This window comes from Syngnathus typhle, linkage group LG12 (genome assembly GCF_033458585.1).
Source record: "Syngnathus typhle isolate RoL2023-S1 ecotype Sweden linkage group LG12, RoL_Styp_1.0, whole genome shotgun sequence".
Classification (NCBI taxonomy): Eukaryota; Metazoa; Chordata; class Actinopteri; order Syngnathiformes; family Syngnathidae; genus Syngnathus; species Syngnathus typhle.
The window spans coordinates 11,764,727-11,786,804 of NC_083749.1; the positions used below are offsets into that span (position 1 = coordinate 11,764,727).

The window sequence follows — 22,078 nt, forward strand, 5'->3', positions numbered from 1 at the left end:
CCAGCGTGTGGTTAAATGTCTGATGGTATTTAGACCTGACAAGATGTCTGTGAAGACACCCGTCAGCTCCTCAGCGCAGTCCTTCAGCGCTCGACCTGGGATGTTGTCAGGGCCCGCCGCCTTACGGGTGTTGATAGTGGCAAGCGCCCTCCTCACGCTATCGGCAGAGAGGCACACGGACTACTCGTGTGGAGGGGGAGGGGTATTCAGCGGGCAAGTGCTGTTCTGAGCGTCGAACCGAGCAAAGAAGCGGTTAAGATCGTTGAGCAGACGGACGTCGCCCTCACAGCTCTGCGGCGCGGGCTTGTAGTCCGTGATGGTCTGAATGCCCTGCCAAAGGCTCTGTGCGTCCCTGCTGTCCTTGAAGTGGGCGGTAATCTTGCAAGAGAACGCCCTTTTCGCTTCCTTGATGCCCCGGGACAGGTCGGCCCTCGTTGTCCTCAAGCCAGCCTCATCCCCCGCTCTGAAGGCTTTGTCCCTGGCCCTCAGCAGCCTGAGGACAGCCCCTGTCAGCCATGGCTTCCAGTTAGCCCGAGTGACGATGAATTTCGAGTGGGTCACATCATCAATGCACTTCGTGATGTAAGAGGAAACAGAGTCGGTATACTCCTCTATGTCCGTCCGATCGTTGCAAGTGGCCGCCTGCTTAAACATTTCCCAGTCAGTAGTGCCAAAGCAGTCTCGAAGCGCATCAGAGGCACCCTCAGGCCACAACCTTATCCGCTGCGAACCGGCCTGGATGCTTTCACCATTTGTCTGTATGCGGGCAAAAGCATAACAGTGAGATGGTAAGAAAGTTCAAGATCGGGGAGGGGGGCGGCTTTGAAAGCTCCTTTATGTGTAGAGTAGACCAGGTCCAGGAAGCTGTCACCACGTGTTGGAAAATTAACATGCTGGTGAAGCCTTGGAAAAACAGACTTCAGGTTGGCATGATTAAAATCCCCAGCGAAGATGGTGAAACCGTCAGGGTGCGCCGTCTGTTGTTCACTGACAGTCTGGTACAGTTCACTAAGAGCCGCGATCCTGTCGCCTTCGATGTTGGAAGGCGGGATGTATACCGCGACTAGCAGAATTGCAGTAAATTCCCTCAGCAGGTAAAAAGGATGGCACTTAATGATCACAAACTCCGCCAGTGGCGAGCAGTGCTTGCATACCACTACAGAGTCCCGGCACCATTCGTCACAGATGTAGACGCATATTCCACCTCCTCGCGATTTTCCCCCTTTTACAATGGCCCGGTCCGCCCGATAGCACGCTAGCCGCTCCAGATGCACAGCAGAGTCCGGAATGTTGACAGTCAACCAAGTCTCCGTAGAGTAGGACCGGGCGTGCACAAAAGCCATGTCCGAGCCCAATCCACAGTCCCCGGACAGCCACCCGAGCCGAGCGCCGGCCCCCGACTTCAATCCACGGAGGTGAAAGAGAGCTCCGTAGAGTAGGACCGGGCGTGCGTAAAAGTGTCACTCCAAATCCTTAAATCCTTCAAACTCTTCGTCCTCCGTGTCACTTAGAAACAAAGCCGCTAATGGTGCCAATAGTACGTGGGGCCCTTCGCCATCCCGTGATCAATCTTTGTTCTTTTTGTAAACAACCGCCACGCCGCGTCGCGCAGCTGACGTCACTTGAAATTCAAATTACAGTAATCCCTTGCTACATCCCGGTTCCACTTTTTTTGAAAATTTTGGAACAAAAACACATACAAGGGGCTCCTTATTATAAGTCGCCGCCCCACCCAAACTATGAGAAAAAAACGCAATTTATAGTCCGAAAATTACGGTATATACTGAGCCCTCTTTTATTTCCATCAAAAGATGTGGCATCCTTTTGTTCCTGAGACATTAAAATGTCCATATCAGTATAGATATCCAACATTTTTGTTGTCACCGTTGAAATCTGATGTGTTTTCAAAGTGTTCCATTAATTATTTTGAGCTGTATATATATATATATATATATATATATATATATATATATATATATTTTTTTTTTTTTTTTAAAGTACCCATGTCACTATTAGGTAACTTGTAAAAATAAAATATAAAAATTCAAAATATTTCACAATTTAAAAAATTAAATACATGAAAATAGTGGGCGGCACAGTAAAGCACTGGTTAGCACGTCTTCTTTACAGTTCGGAGGGTGTGGATTTGATCCCACTTCCGCCCTTCCTGTGTGGAGTTTGTTCTCCCCGTGTCTGCGTGAGTTTTCTCCGAGTTCTCCGGTCTCCTCCCACATCCCAAAAATGTGTTTGGTAGACCAATTGAGCACTCCAAATTGCCCACATGCGTGAGTGCGTGTGTGGATGGTTATTCGACTCTGTGGCAACCAGTTCAGTGTACCTCGCCTACTGCCCCAGGACGGCTGGGAAAGTCAAGTCAAGTCAAGTTTATTTGTATAGCCCTGAATCACAAGCAGTCTCAAAGGGCTTCACATAGACAGAAATTGACAATTATTCTCAAAGCATCCCCTGATCTTAAGCTCCCAAAAGGGCAAGGAAAAACTTAAAAACCCCTACTGGGGGAAAATAAGAAACCTTGAGAAGGGACCACAGATGGAAGGATCCCTTTTTCAGGATCACCAGGTTGGAATGGATGCAGAGAGGGCACAAATGATACAACATGAACATCAATGAAATAAAAAGTGGATGTCCATGTCAGAGCAGAGGGCTGCCGAAGGAGCCCTCAATTGTCCTGGCAGTGTCTACGAGGAGGTTGAGCTGCAGTTCCCCCATCCTGAATTAACCCACGAGAATCCAGATAGTCGCTGTCAGCATGAGTGCCACCTAACCACCTCCCCGGCCGGGGAGGGAGGGAGTGGAGAGGGAGAGAAAACAAACTCCAGCCGAATCGGCCACTACAGGTTAGTTAAAGGCCATGTCATAGAAATGTGTCTTTAAACGTGTCTTAAATGTTTCTACTGAGGTAGCAGTTCTAATATCCATTGGTAGGGCATTCCAAAGCTCTGGAGCCCGAATAGAAAATGCTCTAGAGCCTGCAGACATTTTCTTGGCCCTCGGTGTCACTAAAAGGGTAGCGTTTTGCGAACGAAGGTTACGAGACGGAACATAAGGAACAACTAGGTCGACGAGATATGAAGGCGCTAAGCCATGCAGTGATTTATAGGTTAATAGAAGAACCTTGAAATCACATCTTAAATGGACCGGGAGCCAATGTAAGTTGGCTAGTATTGGGGTAATGTGATCAAATCTTCTTGCCCGAGAGAGCAGCCTTGCAGCAGCATTTTGTACTAACTGTAGACTTTTGATGCAGGACTTAGGAAGACCCGATAATAGTACATTACAGTAGTCCAGGCGCGACGTGACGAACGCATGAATAATAGTTTCTGCATCACCGGTCGAGAGGATCGGACGAATCTTTGCAATATTACGGAGGTGAAAAAACGCAATTCTGGTTCTATTCTTAATGTGCTTTTGAAAGGAGGGAGTTTGGTCAAATATTACCCCGGGATTAGTTACAGTATCGCTTTGAGTGATAGTACGGTTATCTATAGTTATAGCGGTTTCCTTGAATAAGTGTTGATAACGAGTTGGCCCAATTATCAACATCTCAGTTTTATCTGGGTTAAGACGAAGGAAGTTGAGAGACATCCATTGCTTGAGCTCCGCAAGGCACGCCTCAAGATTACAACAATCCCGCGGATCTGTCATCGATAACGGCATATATAATTGGGTGTCATCCGCATAGCATTGAAAACTAATATTATATTTACGTATTATGTCGCCAAGCGGAATCATATAAATATTAAAAAGAATTGGTCCGAGAACCGATCCCTGTGGGACACCCCACGTAACATTATAGAGCTCCGAGGACGCATTGCCATGGACCACTCGGTGCGTCCTGTTTGATAGATAGGAATGGAACCAGCCTAGTGCTGACCCTGAAATACCAACACAACTTTTAAGACGCCCTAATAAAATATCTAAGTCTACAGTGTCGAAGGCAGCACTAAGATCGAGTAGTAACAGTACAGACGAAGTGTTTGAATCCATAGCTATGAGGAGATCGTTAGTCACTTTAGCAAGTGCTGTCTCAGTGGAATGATTAGCTCTAAAACCAGACTGAAAAGTGTCATATCGATTATTGGCGACCATGTAATCAATAAGCTGCTGCGCTACTACTTTTTCAAGAAGTTTTGCTATGAATGGAAGGTTTGAAACTGGCCTATAATTACTGAGACAGTCCGGGTCAAGATTTGGTCGCTTAAGTAACGGTTTAATGATAGCGGTTTTAAAGGCTGCTGGCACTATCCCAGAGGAGACAGACAGATTGATTATATTTAAGGCGGACGGTCCTAAAATTTGAAATAATTCTTTAAGTAGTTTGGCTGGAAGAGGGTCGAGTAAACATGTTGTTTGTTTAGCCGCACTAACCAATTGTGTAAGCCTTTCAAGAGACACGCTTTTAAAAGTTGAGAGGGTTGTTGCATGATCATCAGCGTTGGTAAACGGCGGGCTCGACCGAGCGATTGGAATGGTATTCTTGATCTCATCCCTAATGGATTCAATCTTTTGAGCAAAAAATTGAAATGAACTCGTCAGCTGAGTGGAAGGAACGGTGGTCGTCTGGCGCAGAGTCAGCTTTGCCACTGTATCAAATAGGTGTTTCAGATTATTTTTATTGAGATTAATAACTTGCGAAAAATACAGAGTTTTTGCTAAGATAAGCGCATCTTTATATTTCAGGAGGCTATCCTGCCATGCCTGATGGAAAACCTCAAGTTTGGTCAGACGCCATCTGCGCTCATGCTTTCTACATAATTGCTTAAGCGTACGCGTTTCATCTGTGAACCACGGAGTAGGCACTCTACGGCGAGTTTTCAGACGTAACGGCGCCACAGCGTCAATGGCATTTAACAATGTCTCATTGAATTCATTTGTAAGATTATCAATAGAGCCGGCGTATGTGAGAAATATAGCGGTTGCCGGCGATCTCAGATAGCGCAGTTGCAGTCATGGAGTTGACATGACGGCTCCAATAATGCTGATTGCTCTCTTGTCTTTGACAAGGAACTAGAATTTCAAACTTTATTAAGTAATGATCAGACAAAACAGTAGTGTATGGCAGTACTGCTATATTTGAGGTTGCAAGTCCTCGGGATAATACCAGATCTATGGTATTTCCATTCTTATGCGTTGCTGCATGTACGGCTTGCGTAAAACCAAACGTATCAGTTAAAGTCTGATGATAATTATATTATCCGCATTGGTTACTAGATCAGCCATAAATTCTGAAATTTCATCCAGGAAGCCAGAGTAAGCCTCGGGTGGACGGTAAATAACAGCAAGATAAAATGACGGTAAAGCGGTGGATCGGACATTGAGAACCTCAAATGTTTTAAATACGTTGATCAAACGAGGCCTAAAACTAAGCTCGGAATTAGAGATGAGGGCGACACCCCCACCCTTTTTTCGAGGACGCGCCACATGCGAGCTCACAAAATTTGGAGGCGAGGCCTCATTAAGTGGCATCAGTTCATTAGGTTTTAACCAGGTCTCGCAGAGACCAAAAACGTTTAGATTATGTTCTGTGATGAGATCATTAACGAGAATGGCTTTCGTATGAAGCGATCTAATATTCATAAAACCAAGTTTAAGTGTAATTGGTCGATCTGGGTGCGTATCTATCGAAGGATATTTATACGAGATGCGAGTAAGATTGTTTTCTCTAGGCCTGACATCACCTCTCAAATGTTTGTTAGTGCGGTGGGATGATACGACCGTGGGAATCTGATAGTAAATATTTGTTACACGTGTAGAATTATCTGAAACCGGCACCGTTTCATCAGCAAAACCGGTCGGGGTGGAGTGATTGGATTTGTCTACTACCCCAGTAGAAAGTGCATTTATGTGTACTGTAGCACTATTCAAACTATCACGCTCTAGTCTACACAAGGAGCTATGTGCATGCTGGGAGTCTAGCCTAGCGCTAGTTAACTTTATCTTAACAGACTCCAAACCCATTCTGACAGGTGGTCTAATCACCTGTGACCCGGCCTGCTCTAAAGTGACCTGTCATGTGTGGCTCAAACAGTAATCTATATTCCTAGAAAGAGTGAAGGCGCCTGCACGGTTAGGGTGAAGGCCGTCCTTCCTCAGCAGGTCGGGAAAGGCTCAAGCACCCTAGCGCTCGTGGGGAGAAGTGGTACATGTTGTAGATGTACGAAAGGACATGAAAATAGTTAAACTATCCCCCCCAGTTCATTTTATTGATGGTTCATGTGAAGAACAATTTAGCAACACAGTAATCCCTCATTTACCACGGCTTCAGTATATCACGGACTTGCCCCCCAAAGAAAATCACAAATTCAAAATCAAAATTCTAAATTGAGGAATTATGGCACGAAGGTTGACCGCACGCCAGCAGAAGGCAGGGAGTTCCCACACAATTGTAGTACACGCACTTGTACTTTATTATAAAAAAGTTGTTCTAAAAACATATTTACAGTATTGTACATTTTATAACATCCATCCATCCATCCATCCATCCATCCATCCATCCATCCATCCATCCATCCATCCATCCATCCATCCATCCATCCATCCATCCATCCATCCATCCATCCATCCATCCATCCATCTTCTTCCGTTTATCCGGTCACGACCCATAGCTCGTGACCATAGGTGAGGGTAGGAGCGTAAATCGACCGGTAAATTGAGAGCTTTGCCTTTTGGCTCAGCTCTCTCTTTACCACGACGGACCGGTACAGAGTCCGCATTACTGCCGACGCTGCACCGATCCGCCTGTCGATCTCGCGCTCCATCCTCCCCTCACTCGTGAACAAGACCCCAAGATACTTAAACTCTTCCACTTGGGGCAGGATCTCATCCCCGATCCGGAGAGGGCATTCCACCCTTTTCCGATCGAGGACCATGGACTCGGATTTGGAGGTGCTGACCCTCATCCCGACCGCTTCCCAAACCGGACACCTTCAACGCCTCGGCTGCGCCTAGAAATTCTGTCCATAAAAATTATGAACAGAATCGGTGACAAAGGGCAGCCTTGGCGGAGTCCAACCCTCACTGGGAACGAATCCGACTTACTGCCTGAAATGTGGACCAAACTCTGGCATCGGTGATACAGGGACCGAACCGCCCTTATCACTTGGCTCGGTACCCCGTACTCCCGAAGCACCCCCCACAGAACCTCCCGAGGGACACGGTCGAACCCCTTCTCCAAGTCCACAACACATGTGGACTGGTTGGGCGAACTCCCATGCACCCTTGAGGATCCTGCTGAGGGTGATGAGCTGGTCCACTGTTCCACGGCCAGGACGAAAGCCACACTGTTCCTCCTGAATCCGAGGTTCGGCCTCCCGACGGACGCTCCTCTCCAGCACCCCTGAATAGACTTTACCAGGGAGGCTGAGGAGCGTAATTCCCCTGTAATTGGAACACACCCTCCTTCTTAAAGAGGGGAACCACCACCCCAATCTGCCAATCCAGAGGCACTGTCCCCGATGTCCACGCAATGTTGTAGAGACGTGTCAGCCATGACAGCCCCACAACATCCAGAGCCCTTAAGAAATCCGGGCGGATCTCATCCACCCCCGGGGCCTTGCCATCGAGGAGTTTTTTAACTACCTCAGTGACTTCGACCCCAGAGATTGGAGAGTCCGCCTCAGAGTCCCCAGGCCCTGCTTCCGCAATGGAAGGCGTGTAGGTGGAATTGAGGAGGTCTTCGAAGTATTCTCCCCACCGACACACGACGCGAGTCGAGGTCAGCAGCACGCCATCTCCACTGTAAACAGTGTTGACGTTGCACTGCTTTCCCCTCCTGAGACGCTGGATGGTGGACCAGAATTTCCTCGAAGCCGTCCGGAAGTCATTCTCATGGCCTCGCCAAACTCCTCCCACGCCCGGGTTTTTGCCTCAGCAACCGCCGAAGCCGCGTTCCGCTTGGCCACCCGGTACCTGTCAGCTGCCTCCGGAGTCCCGCAGGCCAAAACGGCCCGATAGGACTCCTTCTTCAGCTTGACGGCATCCCTTACCGCCGGTGTCCACAAGCGGGTTCGGGGATTGCCGCCACGACAGGCACCAATGACCTTACGGCCACAGCTCCGGTCGGCCGCCTCAACAATGGACGCGCGGAACAAGGTCCACTCGGACTCAATGTCCCCCGCCTTCCCCGGGACGTGGGAAAAGCTCTGCCGGAGGTGGGAGTTGAAGCTCTTCCTGACAGACGTTCCCAGCAGACCCTCACAGAGCATTTGGGTCTGCCAGGCCGGACCGGCATCTTCCCCCACCATCTGAGCCAACCCACCACCAGGTGGTGATCAGTTGACAGCTCCGCCCCTCTCTTCGCCCGAGTGTCCAAAACATGCGGCCGCAAATCCGATGACACGACTACAAAGTCGATCATCGAACTGCGGCCTAGGGTGTCCTGGTGCCAATTGCACACATGGACACCCTTATGTTTGAACATGGTGTTCATTATAGAAAATCCGTGTCGAGCACAGAAGTCCAACAATAGAACACCGCTCGGGTTCAGATCGGGGGGGCCGTTTCTCCCAATCACGCCCTTCCAGGTCTCACTGTCATTGCCCACGTGAGCATTGAAGTCACCCAGTAGAACGATGCCTTTGGCCGCCGCCCAGCTCGCACTGCACCCGACCCCTTTGGCCCCTCCCACAGGTGGTGAGCCCATGGGAAGGGGGACCCACGTTTCCTTTTCGGGCTGTGCCCGGCCGGGCCCCATGGGCGAAGGCCCGGCCACCAGACACTCGCCTTCGAGCCCCGCCTCCAGGCCTGGCTCCAGAGGGGGGCCCTGGTGACCCGCGTCCGGGCGAGGGAAAACGAGATCCATATATTTTGTTCGTCATAAGGGGCTCGTGTGAGCCGTGCTTTGTCTGGCCCCTCACCTAGGACCCGTTTGCCATGGGTGACCCTACCAGGGGAATGAAGCCCCACACAACATGGGTCCTAGGATCATAGGAGCACGCAAACCCCTCCACCACGATAAGGTGACGACTCACGTTTTATAACAATTGTTATAAAAAAATTGTTATGATAATAAGAGTGCTAAAGACAGTATTTACAGTATGTACACTTGTTATAAAAAAGTTGTTATAATAAGAGTTCTAAAAACATTTACACTAAGTATACCGTAATTTACGGACTATAAATTGCTCCGGAGTATAAGTCGCACCCGCCATAAAATGCCCAAAAATGTGAAAAAAAAACATATATAAGTCGCTCCGGAGTACAAGTCGCATTTTGGGGGGCAATTTATTCGACAAAATCCAACACCAAGAACAGACATGAACGAGCAACAACAGGCTAAACGATACGGTATGCTAACGTGACGAACACAAACAAGGAGCTGAGAACGGGCCTGACGTAACATTCAGTTATGTAAAAAAAAACTATCACATAAATAACACATTTATAAAACCATCTGTGTCACTCCAATTCATTAAATCCATCGATAGTCCTTTGTCAACATTGCCGTGTGCCGTGTCGCGGTTCAAATTATTCCACACGCCCATACAACGATATAAACTATATTTTAAATAACTATCACATAAACAACAATATTATCAAACCATTTGTGTCACTCCAAATCATTAAATCCATCGATCAAATTTCTCATCCTTTATGTCAACAACGCCGCGCGTGAGCAGCTGACGTCAGCCTCGTGAGTCAGTTGAGTCAGTTGCGACTCCTTTTATGCCACAGATGTAGTATATAAATATATTGTAGCGTTAACAAAGTACAAGGGAAGACGTGGGTTTGGTAAACGGCCCTTTATTTAACATCGTTCAAATTTCTTGTCCTTTAGGTCATCCTGGTGACAGAGGACATGTCCAGAGGATATGGCGCTTCAAAGTGTTAATTACTTTATTTGATTTTTTCTCTGTATTTTTCACGTTTTGAATATGTTCAAGATAAAGATATCAAAGCATGTGAAGTGATCAACTATACTAAAAAATAACATGTGAAGTGGTCAACTATACTTGTAAGTGTTGTAATTTAATGATCAAGTAAAAATCTGTGGAAAAAAAACAAGTCGCACCTGAGTATAAGTCGCCCCCCCACCCAAACTTTGAAAAAAACACGACTTATAGTCAGAAAATTACGGTACTTTAGCTAAATCTACATATGTTACACACGTATCATATTTATATTTATATTATTCATACATTATTTTCTGTAAATCATTAATACTAGGGGTGTAAATTGCGGGTTTTGTCACGATACGATATAATATCGATATAAAGAACTTCGATACGATATTTGCCGATATCTTAAAGCCTGCTGCGATTCAATCACGATATATCGCGATATAGTGCTCTACGATCGATTTTCTTTTTTTTAATAAAAAATATAGAACAATATCCTGATTTATAACAATTCATACGCAAAATCAACAAGGTACTGCAAACTCTTTATTTAGGAAATGACAAGAGTATTGTAGTATACAAATTGCTTACTTTAACACTTAACTTTGATGTCGTGTTTTTTCTTTAAATGTGCGGCGAGATTTGTGCTCCCTGAATATTTGATCACCGCATGGCAGGATTTACAAACTGCACGTGTCTTGTCCGTTGAGCCATCTTTTCTTTGGAATCCAAAGTGCTTCCAAACGAATGACTTGAAGCCTAAAGGGGAGCAAATTTCCTCGTCTTTTTGGACACTAGCCATAGCACCTGCCCAGGAGCCGCGTACTAGTTGTCGACTCCCCTTTCACGTGCCTGCTCTGCTCACAACACAACAACGCCGCGCACTGCTCCCGGAAAGAGGAAGCAAGCAACAATGAACTGGATTTCAAAATAAAGTCGCGTCTAATGTCCGAAGTCAAACACGGCGATATAAACCGATGTTTACGTTTTTGAAAAAAAAAAAAAAAAAAAAATCGATCGTAGAGCACTATATCGCGATATATCGTGAATGAATCGCAGCAGGCTTTAAGATATCGGCAAATATCGTATCGTAGTTCTTTGTATCGATATTATATCGTATCGTGACAAAACCCGCGATTTACACCCCTATTACTTAGTGTTTGTTTACCCCACATCCCGTAAAAACAAGTTTCCCCATTTCACTCACTTGTGCCTGTGATGGAAGGCGACAGCTGCCACAGACTAAAATAAATAAGGGGGAGGCAACCTAACAAGGGAACGACTCCCACCTTGGCACTTCGGACCCTCTCACCTTCCTCTGCAAGTCTTCCAGCCTGAACTTGGGACATGTGCTACTTTGAGGAGGTGAATGTATTTTTGGCTGTGGCAGGGGTCGGGCCAAGGAGCCAGCGCCCCTTAACGTTCCTTAGAACCTACCACTTCCCTGTAGCCTTTCTGAGGTCCCTACCCGTTCCTCCTTCTGCTCCTGTTTTCTTCTGTTGTTTAGTTCAGCCTGCACAATGACGGTGGGGAACATAGATAGTGTCGAGCTGTTCGATGCTGGGCAGAAAGGTCGCGGCCTTAGAGCCAGCAGAGACCTCAGCACCGGGGAGGTGGTCTTTGCAGAGCCCAGCTTTGCTGCTGTTGTCTTTGACAGGTAAGAGGATCCTATTATTGTTCTATTAGACAGAAGACAACCATCGTTTCTCAGTGAGCTTGTTCTTTTGACGACAGATGCTTCCCCCAGCCTTGTCTGGGTGAGCTCATTTCTAAATGCTCAGACTGCAATGACACCAGTAAAACCAGATACAGTGTCTGACACGATGTTCTTTGACATGACTTCATTTTGGACTTGTTTGTATTAATTGCAAGACCTTTGAATACTAATTGCTCACTGGAAAAATAGAGTCTTATGGTTCTAAAAAAAACCTGACTACTATTTAATCACCTGGTCTACGTAATACAGTGTCAATGTAAGGGTGTTTTCTGAGTTTTAAAATATAATTACACTTTTAGTTCAGTATCAATAAAATGTGAGTGGATGAAAAGACTTTGTGCAAACAATTAGTGTTATGTTGAATAACACTGTACATATTTCATTACACAGCCACGTCAACACAAATGTGAGCTTTACATGCAATACAATCAACATCATTCATCACAAATTGCAGTTCTGAGAAAAGAAACTTGGATTCAACTTTTCCATTTGAATGAACACAAATGTAATTAGATCGTTACTTACAAATGACACCAATATGCGTAATATATTGTATACAAATGTGATAAATGTAATATAGTATTTTGAAATATTTTTTAATTAAGGGTTCGGTTCAGCAACAGAAGTTTTTTTTTCTCAAATATAACAGCTATAAATTACATGGAATGGTAAAGTCTTTATTGTACAAGCTTGTTTAGGTCCATCTTTAAAAACGGTATCTCAAAAACGTGATGTATTGGAAAAAAAATAAACTTTTCTAAATTTGCGTAAAATATTCATATATACCACATACTATAGACATATAGACCTAGAATTTGCTGTTTACCAGTGTAATCTAAAGCTTTATATACTAAATGAGGATTTCCGACAGGGCCATGTTTCTTTGATGCTTATTCTACTCTCTCTCAGTCTGTTCATGCAGGTGTGCCATAGCTGTTTCCGTCAGCAGGCCAGTCTACATTGCTGCGCCCAATGCCAGTTTGCCTTTTACTGCAACCGCACTTGTCAGGTTGCATGCTGGGATGAACACAAGAGGGAATGTGCAGCCATAAAGAAGATTGGCAAGGCACCCAATGAAAATGTTCGGTAAGCATCCAGCCCAAATTTAGAATAAGAGAACGTGGGATTTATTGCGACTAAATTTTTCCTTTCACTATGTCACGAGCAAACCAGGCTTGAATCCAAATGCACAACTCCTAAATAGATGCTTAAATGTTCATCTCATCAGTCGATCATTAAAAAAAAAAAATAGCTGCAACACAAAATCACTGGAATAAGCAAGCGCGCTGGCTGAGCTAGCATATGCGCATGAACTGAAGCTTGCTTCACCGAGAGGCCAAAAACCTATCAATCCAGCTGCTACGGATTGAATGCATTGAGAACAGTGCACAACTATCTATTTGAGGCAATTACTACAATTATTTTTTTTAAGTTTTGTCACTAAGACCTCTGGACCTTTCAACAGGTATTTTGGCCCACCCTTCATGACCAAACTGCTCCAACTTGGAAGGAAACTGTCTTCAGATGACATGTGTCAGCTCTCTCCATACTATATGTTCAACAGGAATGTTGATCAGGGCTCATAGAGGACTGAGTGAGATATCAATCCTGTTTCTTAGCCCTCCTATTGTCCTAGGGGTCAAGTTGACCCCATTCAATGTTTAGCATTCAAAAAATAGTAGTTGACTTTTTTTTTGCTTCATATTTCATAATTTTTCCAAAATTGATGGGGACAGTTGACCTAGCAAAATTTTTTTATGATATTTTTTCACTGTACTGAATACATATTGCACGCATTGGTCGTTCTCAAGCGGTTAAAGTTGTTAAAATTTATCTGTCAGTGTATGTGACCTAACATTCCCACAGCTGCAGGTGCAAATTTGATACATTTGAGTTGATACATTGTATTTATTGTATTATATTTATTTTTGTGTATTTTATTTTTCAATTACCACAAGAACTTTGAGATTTCCCGCACCATGGGTATGAAGGTGTGTGTGTCTGTGTGTGTGCGTGTGTGCGTGTGTGAGAGAGAGAGAGACCTACTGTACTCACACTTGCTAAAGTAAAACGGATTTTTTCACGCACTGTGGAGGGTGGGGTATTCCACAAGGACATTGATGGTTCCTGCAAAATCAAATTTATTTCTAAAAATTGAAAGATAGATGGTCAGTTTCCCCACTGAATCAGCAGGGTAGACTTGGTGCTCCCAACGTTATCAAAATGGTTCCAGGACCCACCAGATATGGAGGCACCCATGTTGATGACATCAAGTCATCATTCGAGCTTTTCGCAACACCATCATTCAGAAATATTGTTCTTGGGATGACAAATTTAGAGGTGAAGCGAGTGTATAAGGACAGTTGGAAAGACTTGGATGTAGCTGACTTGGAAGCCTACATTGGTTTACTAATTTTGGCTGGGGTTTACCAATCAAAAGGTGAAGCAACAGCCAGCCTGCTGTGACTAGAAGAGCAATATTTCCAACCTTCATGTCTCTGAAGACATTCCAAGTTTTGTCCCATACAATTTGATGACAAACAAACAAGGCGGGGCCGACGAGAACATGACAAACTTGCGGCAGTAAGGGATGTGTGGGACAAGTGGGTGCTGCAATTACCCCTACTTTATAATCCGTATAAACTGTTGATGAGTGCTTAGTTGCGTTTCGTGGGCGCTGTCCATTCTGACAATATATGCCTAGCAGTAAACCAGCCATATATAGCATAAGAATATGGGCAGCCGGTCCCAAGCCTGGATAACAAAAAGAGGATGGGTGAGTGATATGTGGGATGTGTGGGACAAGTGGGTGCTGCAATTACCCCTACTTTATAATCCGTATAAACTGTTGATGAGTGCTTAGTTGCGTTTCGTGGGCGCTGTCCATTCTGACAATATATGCCTAGCAGTAAACCAGCCATATATAGCATAAGAATATGGGCAGCCGGTCCCAAGCCTGGATAACAAAAAGAGGATGGGTGAGTGATATGTGACAGTTACTAGCCACAAATATATTACAAAATTGGATTAAAAAAAAAAGGTCATATCCATAGGTCATATTCCATCATCAGCATAACCAGACTTGTCATTAATGTTGAGAAGTAAATTTGAGAAGATTTGCATGAAAACTTCAAGATAAATTAATTGTAATTTAAAGATTTGACCTGATGGTGACGCCAGAGTCCAGCTCACTGATTTTCATGGTTATTTATGTATTCAACGAATAAACAAAGTGCCTTTCACACAAAGTTGGGCAACAAAATCCTTAAAATTATTTTCTGTAGGTAAATGTGCCTAGGCTCAAATTGACCTCAAGGACCAGATTTGTGATTATATTTGAGGATGATAGGAGGGAAAAGGAAATCATTTAAATTTGAATATGGTATTGTTATCATGTAAAAATGCTTTGCCTATCCCCCTCGATCTCTGTCATCATGTTCTGGATGTGGTTCCAAATGAGTGGCAAAGAGACACTCAAGATGCCATGGACTGAGGCTGCACGATAATTGCAAAAATATTTATTGTTTGGCTTGTCGTGTTGCAGAATAGAGCACTTCTGTGCAGTAGGTGTTGTCAAATTATGTTTGCCTTTCAAGACGACAACAGGCTGTTTAATTGTCTCAACATAGACCAGAATCAGAATAAAACAAGTGTTTTTGATTTAGTTTTTTTCCCCCATATAATTTAAAAATGTCTCCTCCTGCTTTTATTTCACCTGCAGTCTTGCAGCTCGAGTGCTGTGGCGCCTTCACAAGGATACAGGCATTGTTTCAGACAGTCAGTTGCTCTCAGTCGAACAGCTGGAGGACCACGTGCCTGACCTGCCAGAGAAGAACCTTAAACAGCTCGGGCTCAATGTTCAGAGTTTCCTGAAATATTGGTCCCATGGAAGCAAACAGCACTCATTTGACTACGTCTCGCACATCTTTGGCATTGTAATGTTGAACAAACAGATTTATTACTTTTAACTGTGGTGGTACCACCACGTTCATCTTGACAGGTTTCCTTTTTGTTTGTGCAGATTATGTGTAACGGATTCACCATGAGGGACCAGAACGGCTTGCAAGCTGTCGGCCTGGGGCTTTTCCCCAACCTGTGTCTGGTCAACCATGACTGTTCGCCCAACTGCTCTGTTGTCCTCAACCATGGCAAGTATGTAGCACTTGCTTCATATTTAAGCGTATCTGATTTAGATTCTAATTAAGGCTGCTTGGTTCATCCCGTATAAGCATTTCATTTGCAGCTTTCTTTTGCAGCCAAAATGCTGTGAGCTCTGCTCTCCATTCTCAGAGGAGGTATGTATTTCATAATTGAAACAAACTGCAATTAATGATTAGTTCCATAACAGATTATTCTGTTGATCATTTTATTGATTTTAAATGTTTTTACTGTCATCCCTTTACCCAAATATAACATACTTCAAATTGATAATGCAAAAAACAAATGAATCATTTTTGTGCGTCGCATGTTGGAAAATAGACAACAATAGTTGTCAATAAATCGATTATTTGTTGCACCTCAAAAAGAAGCAGTAGAAATCAAACAATGGAAGCCGTATCAAATACGTGTAATCAGAACTACAGCAAAAGATAAACAAACGCCGTGTCATTCAGGGCAACCTTCTCAGATGGACTCCACCATACACATTTTTGGACAAGACGGAATTTCCATAGTGACTATAAAAATTTAGACAAGTGAAATAAACCACCCTAACCACACTTTTGTTGAGATATTCACTGAAACCGATGGAAAAGTGAAAGCTCTCACTCTTGGCAGAAGTTACAAACAAAACCCAAACAATGAACACATAACCCCCACGGTTTGGATAAACATGATCAAATGCTTTTGTCATTTTGCCTCTTAGACACATTAAATGCAGTAGTTCGGTCCTGTTTGTCAGGGTTGAGTTTCGAGCTTTAGGAAAAATCCCTGAGGGTCAAGAATTGACTGTCAGCTACATCGACTTCTTAAACCTGTCTGGTGACCGCAAGAAGAAGCTGATGGAGCGTTACCACTTTGAGTGCATGTGCCAACACTGCAGCCAACAACTCAAGGATGACCTTATGATGGCTGCTGCAGAGGGCAAAGTGAGATGGGGCAGGGGCATATTGGATTCTTGTACTTTTATTGAACACACTAGGAGTCCCGTCAAATACATGTAGCACCTGCTTATGTATCCCTCATAGCCATCTGCTGAGAAGCTGAAAGAGGTGACTGCCTTCAGTAAAGACTGTCTGGACAAGATCGAGAAATGCCGTTCTGAGAAAGATTTCCATGAGGTATGATCATTTTGTCTCTGAATCTGCTACTGTTATTTCACCAGTTTAGACTCAAATGTACGACTCAACACCACAACACAAGTGTGTGTCTTTAATTGACAAACGAGTTGCAATGGCAAATGCTGGATGGAGCGTCTAAAAGGAATCCAGTGACAAGATGCCTATTGTCCAAATTAGTTCTACTCACAAGAATTGGTTTTAGTAAGCGCCCTTGAGACATGTGGCACAGGATGATGAGGAAAAAAGGCACAGATTGAGGAAAGCAGATGGAATGGAACAGGGACGAAAGCAGACAAGTAAATATTGAGTTACTTGGTGCTTATGATGACTGACCGGAAGGGAGAGGCAGAGGTCTGCAATCCAAATCTAAGCCAGGCCCAAAGCCAATAATGGGAATCCATTATAAACAAAAATATCAAAAAGCATCAACAATCCAAATCCATTTTCCAATTTACAAGGAAACTGAGAAGACTGAGAAGACAGAGAGAGACTTACCGTTTTTTTCCATGTATAATGCGCCCCCATGTATAATACACACCCTAAAAATGCCATGTTGATGCTGGAAAAAAGCCTGTACCGATGTATAATACGCACCCAATTTTTATTTTATTTTTTTTAAGTCCCAATGATCGTCACACACGCATCTGGGTGTGGTGAAATTTGTCCTCTGCATTTGACCCATCCCTGTGTGATTTTGATCCATCCTCTTGGGCAGAGGGGAGCAGTGAGCAGCAGCTGCACCGCGCTCGGGAATCATTTGTTGATCTAACCCCCCAATTCCAACCCTTAATGCTGAGTGCCAAGCAGGGAGGCAATGGGTCCCATTTTTATAGTCTTTGGTATGACCCGGACGGGTTACTTAAGTCCGTAAACGTAAAATTATTTCAGAAAAAAGATCATCTTTGGGAACAACCGGATGTTATTCTGCCGGTCAGTATCAAAGTCAAAAGTCAAAGTCAGCTTTATTGTCAATCCCTTCATATGTCAAGACACACAAAGAAATCGAAATTCCGTTTCCTCCATCCCACGGTGACGAGACACAGTACACGATAAACATACAAGTAGACGACACGAAATAAAAACAAGAAGGCACAAACAATAACTAATAATAAATAAATAAAATGAGTGATGAATAAATAATAAACAAATAACCCAATAAATAAGAGGAGCAAAACTGAGCCAGTGTGCGTACAGCAGACAGTAAGCATAGCGCAAAGTACAGGACGCTACGCAGAAATGGGGGGCGAGTTCAGGATCCTAACAGCCTGGAGTATGAAGCCGTTGGAGAGTCTGGTGGTGCAGGAGCGCAGGCTCCTGTACCTCTTTCCACAGGGCAGAAGCTCAAACAAAGAGTGAGCGGGGTGACTCACATCACTCACTATCGTGGTCGCCTTGCGGGTGAGATGGGAGGTGTAAATGTCCTTCAAGGAGGGGAGCGAAGCACCAATAATCTTACCAGCCGTGTTCACTATGCGCTGCAGGGCCTTCAAGTTGTAGTCAGTGCAGCCGCCACCCCAAACAGCAATACAGCTGGAGAGGACGCTCTCAATGGTGCCGCGGTAAAATGTAGTCATGACGGCCGGAGGAGCGCTCGCTCGCCTGAGTTTCCGCAGGAAGTACAGGCGGCGCTGGGCTTTCTTTGCCAGTGATGCGGTGTTGGTGGACCAGGAGAGATCCTCACTGATGTGCACCCCCAGGAACTTGGCGCTGCTCACTCTCTCCACCACAGCACCGTCGATGGTCAGCGGCAGGTGTTGGGTGTGACCCTTCCGGAAGTCCACAACAATCTCCTTGGTCTTGTCGACGTTCAGCAGGAGGTTGTTGTCCCTGCACCACGTGGTCAGAAGGTCAACCTCCAGCCTGTATTGAGTCTCGTCTCCCTTGGTGATGAGACCCACCAGAGTCGTGTCGTCAGCAAACTTCACTATGCGGTTGTCGCTGTAGGTTGCAGTAGCAAACTCGATAGTGAAGAAATATGTGAGACTCTCAACGGGATCACCAATATTTGAGTGATGTTCCAATTATTTGTCACAATTATTTATTATAATAATAATATATATAATATATATAATAATTATTTATTATTCACAATTGTCATGGTGATCTTTCTGGTGATTTCTTAACTAGGCTGGATGTATTTTTTTTGTTCAGTTAGGTGAAAATGAAAAGAGAGGAAAGTGACATGCGGACATGTGAAAAAGGCGGCTCTGTATGGGAGAGAAATTGAAGAGGAATAAAAACACCCTTGAAAACCAAAACTTGACCCTCGTCGTGACTCGGAGCCGCAACAAATGTTTCGGATTTGTGTAGGGTACATTGTGACAGCAAATGAGCAGGTGATCGAGCAAGCGTCTGATACGAAAGCATTGTGTTCGTATGGAGCGTGTTTGAAGTGAACAGCAGAGAAGAAAGGAACAAGGCAAAGTGTTGTGAAATAAAATATTACCTGTAATACGCGTGTCAAAAAAAGAAAAAAAGAAAAAAGAATATATATATATATATTTTTTTTAAATGGTACCCATGTATAATGCGCACCCCAGAGGTTAGGACAATAAATTTGTTACATTTTGTGCATTATACATGGAAAAAAAGGTCAATATCTAGAAGGGAGCAGGAAGCAGGGTCTGAGAACATGTTGGTAAATAAAGGCTTTAGAGAACTATAGAGCAGGTTACAAAGAGTTGGGAGCAGGTGGAAACAATGAGGCTACTAACTGACAGGCTGAGGGACAAATGGCTTATGGGAACAGGGTTGTAAAAAAAAAAAAAAGTTTGAAAGGCAATGATCAGAACATGAGAACCTGCCTTCTTCTCGCTTCCCCGTTCTGCGTAGAGTCCTGTACTTTTACTGTCTGTATGCACACTGGCTTTTATCCGTTGTGTTATCTATTTATTTATTATTTATTGTTACTCTTATTATTTATTGTTTGTGCCTTCTTGTTTTTTATATTGCCTCGTTTACTTGTAGTATGTCTATCGTGTAATATGTCTTGTCACCGTGGGATAGGGAAAACGTAATTTCGATCTCTTTGTGTGTCTCGGCATGTGAAGATGTTGACAATAAAGCAGACTTTGACTTTGACTTCTTTTTCTGATTCGCCAATATGGCCACGTCCAACAGGGCTTCGCCCAAAGTGGCCTCTTCTGCTCTTAGGTGGTGAAGCTGTGTGATGATGGCCTCTTCTGCTCTTAGGTGGTGAAGCTGTGTGCTGAGTGTTTGGATAAGCAGGAGAACGTCTTGGCTGACACTCATCTGTACAAACTGCGTGTGCTAAGTGTAGCCAGCGAGGTGCTTTCATACCAGCGCTTGTTCTCTGAGGCTGCAGTGTACGCTCAGAGGATGGTGGATGGATACACGTAAGGCATGCCTCACTATCTACTACATATCACAACACCACAGTATTGTCTCTTACTGTTGAACTCAAACTGAACGAACTATGTTTACCAACAGGAAGTTATATCCCCACAACAACGCGCTACTGGGCTTGGCCAACATGCGTGCAGGTGTCATGCATTGGCAGTCGGGACAAACTGAGCTGGGACACAACATGATCTGCAAAGCATACGGCATTCTAATGGTCACCCACGGCCCCAACCATACTATCACCAAAGAATTGGAGGTACAGTGATACAGTAGGAGTTGGTACAATGGCAAGAGACTCTGGTGGACATGGTTTATGGTTTAAGTTCGGTAAGACTATTTTTACTGTGGGTGTATAGAGGGCTATAGACAGTTGAAAAATGTGCTATGGTAAAAAAATAAAAGCATAGCTTTGGGCACTCTTGCACTCGTGTTAGTCATGGGCCCTTTGGAATTGTTATCACTCCATTCCATCACCCCATACAGTGCCTCAGGGCCCTCACACTACTAAACTACTCAATGTTGGCAGAAAGGGAATCCAAAAAGTATTCATTTTAGGTTGTGTGCATTCATGCAATTTATAGTACAATACATATTTACAATTGATTTACTGTAGTCTCATTGTTGCGTGAGAAAATCCTTGTTTTTTGGTCACTACCAATAATTGTTTTGTCACTTATTAATATGGCATTTCTCGGTCTACCTTTAGTCCATGCGCATGCAAACTGAGATGGAGCTGAAGAAGAAAAAGAAAGTCATGTCAGACTGAACTACACACAGATGACTCAAGTGGAGCGGAAGTAACCTGAACATGTGATATGATGTGTACACTAACTACAATAAAACTGAAGGTAAACGTGTGTTGTGACAATTTCTTCACCATTAAGAACAAATGACATCGAGTTTTGAAATATTTTCAATTTGAAAAGAATAATGAAAATATATATAGCCTATGCTATACATGTAGTATATATAGATATGGACATAATTATAGTTTACATTTGCAAATCACAACAGCACCCTGTGTAAACGTAAAAAGATTTTGACATAGCTTAAATGACTCTTAATTGTTGATTTGACTTCAAGTTATTGTGCCTCTAAAGGCCTTGAGTCTGTCAAGAGGAGATCTCACATTTTCAACACAGATGCTCCAAACCACATCTAAGTCAGTGTTTCCCAACCTTTCTTCATCCACAGCACATCTTTTCAATGGAAAAAATCTCAAAGCACACAACCACCAAGGTTACATGGAGTTACATCAGGTTCTATATTAAAATTAGTTATGTTATGACAAAAGGCGTTGTGAAAGTGCGATATAAACAAAGTCCTATTTCTATATATGGAGAAAGTTGAATAATTGAATAAAATAAATAATTACCGTTTTTTTCCATGTATAATGCGCAAAATTTAACTAATTTATTGTCCTAAAATCTGGGGTGCGCAATGGGTACAAAAAAATTAAAACTTTTTTTTTTTTTTTTAATCCGGATATCATACGGAGGCCACCATTATAGATGCGCTTTCTTCTCTGCTGTTCACTTCAAACACGCTCCATACGAACACAATGCTCTCGTATCAGACGCTTGCTAGATCACCTGCTCGTTTGCTGTCACAATGTACCCTACACAAATCCGAAACATTTCTTTGCTATTGAGTATGCTAGCGCATGCGCAGTGATACTGACCGGCAGAATAATATCCGGTTGTTCCCAAAGATGATCTTTTTTCTGAAATAATTTTACGTTCACGGACTTAAGTAGGAGTCAAAATTTGGGTGCGTATTATACATGGGTACAGGCTTTTTTCCAGCATCAACATGCCATTTTTAGGGTGCGTATTATACATGGGGATGCATTATACATGGAA

The 22,078-nt window shown here is 43.8% G+C and overlaps 1 protein-coding gene across 2 annotated transcripts; it reads left to right on the plus strand.

The window, feature by feature from the left end:
- The first annotated feature begins 11,090 nt into the window (after positions 1-11,090).
- Positions 11,091-21,073, plus strand: LOC133163416 (histone-lysine N-methyltransferase Smyd1-like). Of its 2 annotated transcripts, XM_061293280.1 has the most exons (11): positions 11,091-11,222; positions 11,365-11,514; positions 12,484-12,660; positions 15,296-15,509; positions 15,596-15,726; positions 15,831-15,869; positions 16,457-16,661; positions 16,761-16,853; positions 20,046-20,209; positions 20,304-20,472; positions 20,923-21,073. In XM_061293280.1, exons 2-11 carry the CDS (start codon positions 11,378-11,380, stop codon positions 20,980-20,982), a joined length of 1,389 nt encoding a protein of 462 aa, XP_061149264.1. In that variant the 5' UTR covers positions 11,091-11,222; positions 11,365-11,377; the 3' UTR covers positions 20,983-21,073. The 2 variants fall into 2 exon arrangements, with proteins under 2 accessions (XP_061149264.1, XP_061149265.1); XM_061293281.1 differs by lacking the exon at positions 11,091-11,222 and having other exon boundaries at positions 11,229-11,514; positions 16,475-16,661.
- Positions 21,074-22,078: the final 1,005 nt, after the last annotated feature.

Bases quoted from the DNA above. Each gene is read 5' to 3' on its own strand.
- LOC133163416 (XM_061293280.1), top strand. From the start codon at position 11,378: ATGACGGTGGGGAACATAGATAGTGTCGAGCTGTTCGATGCTGGGCAG. The intron at 15,870-16,456 runs GTATGTATTTCA...TAAATGCAGTAG, and splicing joins GCTCTCCATTCTCAGAGGAG to TTCGGTCCTGTTTGTCAGGG. The intron at 20,210-20,303 runs GTAAGGCATGCC...GTTTACCAACAG, and splicing joins AGGATGGTGGATGGATACAC to GAAGTTATATCCCCACAACA.